The following is an 8115-nucleotide window of genomic DNA, read 5'->3' as shown; positions in this document are numbered from 1 at the left end:
AAAAGGATCAGCAGATGCTAACACTAATGGGATTATAGAGAGTGAGAAAAAAATACAGAGAGAAGATCTTTATTTTAAAAAGCTATATTACTTTTTGTATTGTGTTATTTGTTTTTGTGTTGTGTATTAGTTAATTTTGTTTCGTTGCAGGCAACAGAACCCAAACCTGGTGTAACTGAAACAATGAGGGAGTGTTGCAGACCAGCGTCAGCTCTGAGGGGGATAGGTAGGAGGAATTCACAGACAGTCTCTTCAGGATGCCATCGTTCTGCTGTTTTTTTAAATCTGCATTCTAGATTTAAATTTTAGTAAGAGAGTATTGAGTTGGTCTCTTTTGGGCACAATGCCCACCCTTTTGCTGGGGGGAAAGAGGGGGGATGTAAAATGTAAAATGCACTTCCTTTCTTTTCCCAGAGAGAAATGTAAATTGTTTCAGACAGTTGATTTGCTGGAGCCTTTTCTTTTCTTTTTTTTATTTGAGAGTGAGAGAGAGCACAGAGAGAGAGGGAGAGGGAGAAGCAGACTCCCCGCTGAGCACAGAGCTGGTCGCGGGGCTTGATCCAGGATCCTGAGATCATGACCTGAGCCAAAGGTTCAACCAACCTGAGCCACCCAGGCGCCCCTTGCTGGAGCCTTTTAACGACTTTGGATGTTAACCCATTGTCCAGCCATGAATGAGATGCTGGGGGCCTGTGTGCCACAAAATGTCTTAGTTGTGGTTTTCACATTCACTAAACATCAGAGAGGTATAGTTCAGAAGTGGTGATGCACAGGATCATATTCTAAGCCAGAGTGACCTGGCTTTCCTGACAGGATTCCTTAGGGTTGTACTTACAGTTCAGCGTCTTGCCCTCATTGTTGCATGATCAGCCCCTGACTTTATCTGAAAGCAGAGGTCTCTATCAAGAAAAGACCCCCATTCATAGAGACTTGAATATAAATCTAGATCTGAACACCTGAACCCATGCATCTCTGCGTCCCCCCCGCTTTAAGTGGGCCAAAAGGGAAGCTAAGTACTGATAGGAGTGACAAGTGAATAATTTACCCTGAGAAATACAACTGTCAGAGGGTACTGAATGTTTTTGTCAGTTTTAACAGTCCATTCTCTCTGTAAGCAAGCTACTACTTAAGAAGCCACAGCGTCATGGGGCGCCTGGGTGGCTCAGTCGTTAAGCATCTGCCTTCGGCTCAGATCATGATCCCAGGATCCTGGGATCAAGCCCCGCATCGGGCTCCCTGCTCGGCGGGAGGCCTGCTTCTCCCTCTCCCGCTCCCCCTGCTTGTGTTCCTTCTCTCGCTGTGTCTCTCTCTGTCAAATAAAAAAATAAAATCTTAAAAAAAAAAAAAAAAAAAAGAAGCCGCAACCTCAGAAGTTGCTTGGTGAGCCTGCAATCAGAGCAAGGGCACTGGTTCACCTTAAGAAGTGGCTTTCAGTTAAGGAAGCTCGAAGTACTCTTACACATTATGGGGATGGCTCTGCCAAGAAAAGCTGAATGTTCCATTCATCTTAGCCAGGACTCCCTCTCCCCAGACAGGGCTTGGGTGGGAAACTACCAACCCTTAGTCCTCTGACTCTTCTTTTCACACATTCCCATGCTTGAATAAGCCCCATGTTGCACATGATCTTTCTCTGAACACAGAATCACGTAGTTGATTTGGTTTTCTGTTTGCTAAATTTCAGTCATGCCTTAGTACTGCCTCCTAGAAGTTACACAGAACTTCTCCGGAGTTCTGCCTGTACCCAAACTCTCCAGTCTCTTGATTTACTCCCGTATTGTCTGTGGATTGTACAAGTTATACTTAGATAATAGCCTTATATCTGAACTATTAAGGACTATCCCACTGTAGATCCCAACGTTCTGACATTATTTTTATTACTTTTCCCAATATAAAAAAAAGGTTCAGTCATTGCTGACAGGTGAATCATTGAGCTCACCAAACCAGTCAGTGAAATGTCTCCACACTAATGACTAGAAGCTAGAGGCCAAGTTCAGCCAATTTTATCTTCGTCTCAGTGTTTTTCTAATACTTATTTATTTCAAGGTGATATTCTCTCTTTGTATCTAAGTATTTTTGTAATATTCTTTGATGCTACTTACTTCGTCAGTGTGCATGCCTTTTTGGACAGGTACCCACTATGTACCTGTGACGTCTACTCAACCTTTTCTGTGTTACTGCCTTCTGAGGGCTCCATGCCTCTTCCTTGCTAACCGATGCAAGTGAAAGTCTGTCGCCCTCCTGTTGAGAACACTGGCCTAGTCAGAAGATTTATGCAATCTCAGACACTCTAATGAGCTCATTCAGGGTTGTGTTACGTGCTAGGCCTCAAGACATTAAGATTGTTTGGAGTGAGGTGCGTAACACTCCCCACGAGTGAGAAAACGTGGGGCTTTTGGAGGCCATCACCCAACATCACTCTCCCAACTCCCACTCTTCGCCCCCCCTCAAATGAGAATAGCTATACAGTAATTTTTTCTCACAAAAGAATGCTGGCTGGGGGCAGGAGAGGGCAGGACAAAAAGAACAAAAAAAGTATTAAGAAAGTAAAAAAAACCAAAAAACAAAAAACCACACTCTCACTCCAGGTCTCCTTTTCTGATGGCTTTTTCGTTCCAGATCTGGGACTAGATTTCAGAGGAAATGGTAGACATTAATAGATGGGAGGAGGGGAGGTTGAAGGAGAGGTTGCTGTCCCAGGAGCTTAGGGAAGGAAGAGGCAATTTTTCAAAAAAGTACAAGTGGCCAGTAGCCCCTGGGGAAGATGCTGTCCCTTCCTGGTAATCCGAGGAAGGCAAACACAACTACGGGGAGATGGGATTAGCAAAGAAGAAAGAGTAACCAGGCCTGGTGTGGGGGAGGGAATGGAGGGGGGCGGGCCCTCTTCTGCCGCACTGCTGGTGGGAGGGGAAATTAGGGACCCGAGTTGGTGGATGACGTAGCTCTCACGTGACCAAGAGCTGACGTGTGCAGAAGTCCTTCTTGTTCTGGTCCTTGTTCCCGTCTGAGTACCAGCTCCCCATTGCCCTGAGGGCCAGCGGGCCTGCGGCAGAGGGAAGGAGGAGGAGAAGAAGGAAATTGTCCCGGATTCTTGCAGGTCAGTGCCTGGGAGATTCCATTAGGTGGGGGGGCCAAGGGCGTAGGGCGGAGACCGTCGCGGGTCCTGAGGCGCCTCCGCCGTCTCTTCCCCTCGCCGCCAGCTTTCCAAGACATCTGTCCCGCCCGCAGCCCATTTCGATGCTGCGAAATGGTGAGCAGGGGGCTGGTTGCGGAGGAGCCCAGAGAACGGGTGTTGAGAATCTGCTGGGAGCCGAGGCCGTAATCCGGAAAGGGAGCTGTGGCCTGGGTGTTGGCCCCCCAGTCCTTCAGGACGGCGCCGGCGGGGAAAGGCTGGACATTTGGGGAGGGGGAAGGTGCAATGTGATGTCGGCAGAACCCTGAGGGGGGTTAATAGGGGTGGGAAACCTTTGACAACCAGGCCTCTGAATTAGGAAAGAGTTTCGTGCTCTGGGGACTGGTCGTCCACCAAGCGCTCAGTAGCGGCCGTTTCCCGTCTTTCTGACTGTGGCTGTGTCTTCCTGACCATGGCTCTGTGTCTAGGGGGTCCGAGCCTCTCCTGGGTTGCCAGTCTTTCTGTAGGTTGCGGCACTACGCCAGGCAAGAGAAGAGGAAGGAAATTAACCCCAATCGGTGAAGGTCGATTTGAGGGTAAGGCTATCTGGGGACCCTAAGAGGGGCGGTGGTGGGGGGTAGGGAGAAGCCAGAGATGGCAATAATCTAGGTTAGGGCTGAGGCTGAGTGTGTTTCTTGCACTCTCGGGACTGTGGTGAAATGGCGTTCGGGGTGTGTGTGTGTGTGTGTGTGTGTGTCGCGGGGGGTGGGGTGGGGGTGGGGGTTGGGGAGAATGACAGAAGGAAAACCTATCAGAGAGTTTGTTCATAATCCTCCTCTCTCAACAGCACTTAGTCCCCATGTTTTCGATCTGTCATCCTGCAGGTCTGCTGTAGCAGGTGGCACCACTTGAAGCGAGGGAGGAAGTTTCCTCGGATCAGTAGAGGTCGGTGTAGGCGTGGGGGCTGCCTGGAATGGGGGAGGGGCTGGAAATCAGCCACAGTTGGACAAGCTCACCCAATCCTACCTTATTTCCCTAATATCCCTCCCGTTTCGGGTCAGGGAAGGGGCAGGTTTATGCATGTTTTGGATGGCATAGAGGTGAAAAATCTCTGACAGCCTGGATGGTGAATCAGGAAGGCTCAGAATGAACGTGAACAGTCAATCCATCAAGTTCTCAGCTCTCCCTGGCTCTGGTCTCTTGCAGATTGCAAGGGTTGTTGGGCGTGGCACACCTCCAGGGGAGGGAAAAAGGGACAGACTGCCTGTCTGGAGGAGGTTAGTGCAACAGTGCCACTCCCTGGGGACACCCGAGGTTGGGGTGGCTGAGGCCCCAGCAGAGACTAAGGGCTCCATTGCGTTTATCTAGGCTTGGGGAGAGGGTGGGCTGGGGAGGGTAGAGGGAGGGTGAAAGGAGGAGGATATAGAGGGTTTGTTAACAATCTACATTTCCTACCAACTATTCATTTATGACCCTCCTGTCCTTCTGTGCAACTCTCTGCATGGGGCAACACAGAAGAGAAACTCAAACCCCATTTCCTTCCTCCACCCCCAGGTCCACCTCCAGTGTCAGCTACTGTGGCCTTGAAGTGGCTGAAGACAATCACCTTCCACAGGCCTGCACCCAGGCCCATAGCCCTCCTCTCGCAGCCTGAGTGATACTCTGTTCCTTGGTCCCTGCTATTGTCAGGGACGATTGCATGGGCTACGCCAGGAAAGTAGGCTGGGTGACTGCGGGACTGGTGATTGGGGCTGGGGCCTGCTATTGCATCTATAGACTGACCCGGGGAAGAAAACAGAACAAGGAGAAAATGGCTGAGGGTGGGTCTGGGGATGTGGATGATGTTGGGGACTGCCCTGGGGCCCGGTACAATGACTGGTCTGATGATGATGATGACAACAGTGAGAACAAGGGCATAGTGTGGTACCCACCTTGGGCCCGGATTGGGACTGAGGCTGGAACCAGAGCAAGGGCCAGAGCAAGGGCCAGGGCTACCCGGGCTCGCCGGGCTGTTCAGAAACGGGCTTCCCCCAATTCAGATGATACTATTTTGTCCCCGCAAGAGCTGCAGAAAGTTCTTTGCTTGGTTGAGATGTCTGAAAAGCCTTATATTCTTGAAGCAGCTTTAATTGCTCTGGGTAACAATGCTGCTTATGCATTTAACAGAGATATTATTCGTGATCTGGGTGGCCTCCCAATTGTAGCAAAGATTCTCAATACTCGGGATCCCATAGTTAAGGAAAAGGCTTTAATTGTGCTGAATAACTTGAGTGTGAATGCTGAAAATCAGCGCAGGCTTAAGATATACATGAATCAAGTGTGTGATGACACAATCACTTCTCGCTTGAACTCATCGGTGCAGCTGGCTGGACTAAGATTGCTTACAAATATGACTGTTACTAATGAATATCAGCACATGCTTGCTAATTCTATTTCAGACTTTTTTCGCCTATTTTCAGCGGGAAACGAAGAAACCAAATTTCAGGTTTTGAAACTCCTTTTGAATTTGGCTGAAAATCCAGCCATGGCTAGAGAACTGCTCAGGGCCCAAGTGCCCTCTTCGCTTGGTTCCCTCTTTAATAAGAAGGAGAACAAAGAGGTTATTCTTAAACTTCTGGTCATATTTGAGAACATAAATGACAATTTTAAATGGGAAGAAAATGAACCTACTCAGAATCAATTCAGCGAAGGTTCACTGTTTTTCTTTTTAAAAGAATTTCAAGTGTGTGCTGACAAGATTCTGGGGATAGAAAGTCACCATGATTTTTTGGTGAAAGTAAAGGTTGGGAAATTCATGGCCAAACTGGCCGAGCGTATGTTCCCAAAGAGCCAGGAGTAACTTCTTGATTTTGTAGTTTAGAAGCAACACACATTGTAAAACTATTCCTTTTTCTCCACCTTGTTTATATGGTAAAGGAACCCTTTCAGCTGCCAATTTTGAGTGATGAATATCATTGTATCATCAACGCTGATGTTTATCTGAGTTGGTTTTCAGGTCTAAGCTGGATGAATGAATATCACTACCTGTTCTGAAAACATGTTTGTTGCTTTTTATCTCGCTGCCTAGATTGAAATATTTTTACTATTTCTTTTGCGTGACAGTGAACTGGTTGGTCATAAGTAAGCTCCCTCCTGTCATTTGCATTAACTTTGTATATCATCAATAAAGTTGTGTGTTAATGCTGAAAAAAAAAAAGAAAGAAAAAAGAAAGAGACCATCCTTGTCCTTTGGTTTTATAATCTAGTTGGAGAGATAAGAAATATACAAACAAAAAGATAACAGGATATCTGGAGCATATACTCATTGTCAAAAGTGTGCTCTCAGAGCATAGGGGAAGCAAAAGCTTCTGGGGGATATAATAGTCAGCTACAGATTCCTAGAAGAAGCGGACCATCTAAAATGATTCCTGAATGGCGTAGGTCCTTAGGCTTTCCAAGAGCGGGAGTGAGGGGGCACTAGGCTGAGAAAGGCATGGAGGTAGGAACCCTTTTCCTATGACAGTGAGGAGACTAGTCTACTTAGGGTGGAGAGTGTGGGGAATGGAAGTAAATAAATTTGGAAAGCTGAGCGAAGCCACTTTGTGGAGAGCTGTTTAAATAGTATCCCACTGAACACCAAGAGCCATTAAATATTTTTGACTAGAAAGAATAATTGGAATTCATATAGAGGCCTCTCTCACCAGCTGTGCAGTGTCTATGAGGGTGTGGAAAAATGGATCCTACCAAACCCTGGTGGTAGGAATGAGTTTACATTGAGTTTGTACGGGTATGTGGAGGGCCATTTGGTAATACATATAAGCCTTAAAGTATGTAAACCCTTTGTCCTAAGGAAATAATTGAATAATTGGCTAAAGACTGTATGTACAAGGCTATTCATCCCAGTACTGTCCAAAACAGTAAGAATCAGAAGCAACCTAAGTGTCTAGCACACCAGATTGGTTCAATAAATTGAGGAACGTTCACACGGTATATATGTTAGCTATGTTGATTCAAATCCATATTGCCAGGAAAAGATATTCATTCTGCATTGTTATATGAGAAAAGTAGGTTAGATAGCAGTGTTCGTAGAATGGTTCCATTTCTTTTTTGAATTAGTAAAACATATTTTAAAGTAGACACTACTATGGAATTATAGTTATCTAAACAGTAACTGGTATATTTGAGTGGAAGGATAATGAGTGATCTTTACCTTTTTACTTTTTATTCATCCACGTGTTCTTATTTATATAAAATGGATATTGGTTTTTTGGAAATTTTTGAAAAAGGAAGTGTTGGGAATGAAGCAGGTGGGTGGAGCATGTACCGAGTAGAAAACAATTTAGATTAAAAATGAGATGGGTTAAAGTTTCCTCTCTGAAATGCTAGATGAGTGATGAAGATGGGGTTTGTCATGAAGGTTCAATTAAATAATACATGCAAAATACTTAGAATGTTCTGGCCACAGAGCAGTTAGCTAAGAAAAATGAGCACCCTTAATTCCCTAGAATGCAGGGTTGATAGTTTTTTGTTTGTTTGTTTTTGTTTTTTTGGTTGACTTTTATTTTGCTGGGGGCATTCTGCCATGTGTCAGTGTCATTTAATAAATAATAGCAACAATAAAGGTTAGCATTTATTAAGTGACTAGTGTGTAGAGTTCTGTCATTCCTGCAAGACAACTGTTAAAATAATTTCTCAGAGGAATAAGATTTTCTTATTTCCCAGGACTCAGTGTTTCCTCAGACATGATCTCACCAGCCTCCACAACATATTCCTAGTGAGATCAGGAAAGGGTAAAATCCTCTGTTCAGTGGCCTTCTGCTTCCAGCCCCAGGCTTCCATATACTTACCTTAATGTTGTCTATATTAGATAAAAGGGTCGGGGACTAGTTGGCTTCAAGTTGTTGCATATGGTGACCCTATTGAATCACGTACAAGTGGAGACTCATTTGACACTTGTTTTACTGGTGGGCGCGGGAAAAGGCAGTTAACATTTTTCTTGCTCTGTTATTAGGTAGGAGAAAAAGATT

At 45.7% G+C, this 8115-nt stretch overlaps 1 protein-coding gene across 3 annotated transcripts; it reads left to right on the top strand.

Moving 5' to 3' along the window:
• The first annotated feature begins 2940 nt into the window (after positions 1-2940).
• Positions 2941-7726, top strand: ARMCX3 (armadillo repeat containing X-linked 3). Of its 3 annotated transcripts, none has more exons than XM_032390054.1 (5): positions 2941-3094; positions 3626-3705; positions 3994-4054; positions 4316-4386; positions 4664-7726. In XM_032390054.1, exon 5 carries the CDS (start codon positions 4809-4811, stop codon positions 5946-5948), a length of 1140 nt encoding a protein of 379 aa, XP_032245945.1. In that variant the 5' UTR covers positions 2941-3094; positions 3626-3705; positions 3994-4054; positions 4316-4386; positions 4664-4808; the 3' UTR covers positions 5949-7726. The 3 variants fall into 3 exon arrangements, with proteins under 3 accessions (XP_032245945.1, XP_032245944.1, XP_032245946.1); XM_032390053.1 differs by having other exon boundaries at positions 3598-3705; XM_032390055.1 differs by lacking the exon at positions 4316-4386 and having other exon boundaries at positions 3598-3705.
• Positions 7727-8115: the final 389 nt, after the last annotated feature.

Source organism: Phoca vitulina, unplaced genomic scaffold, assembly GCF_004348235.1.
Source record: "Phoca vitulina isolate PV1807 unplaced genomic scaffold, GSC_HSeal_1.0 scaffold57, whole genome shotgun sequence".
NCBI classification, from domain to species: Eukaryota; Metazoa; Chordata; class Mammalia; order Carnivora; family Phocidae; genus Phoca; species Phoca vitulina.
This window is presented reverse-complemented; position numbering and strand designations above follow the sequence as displayed.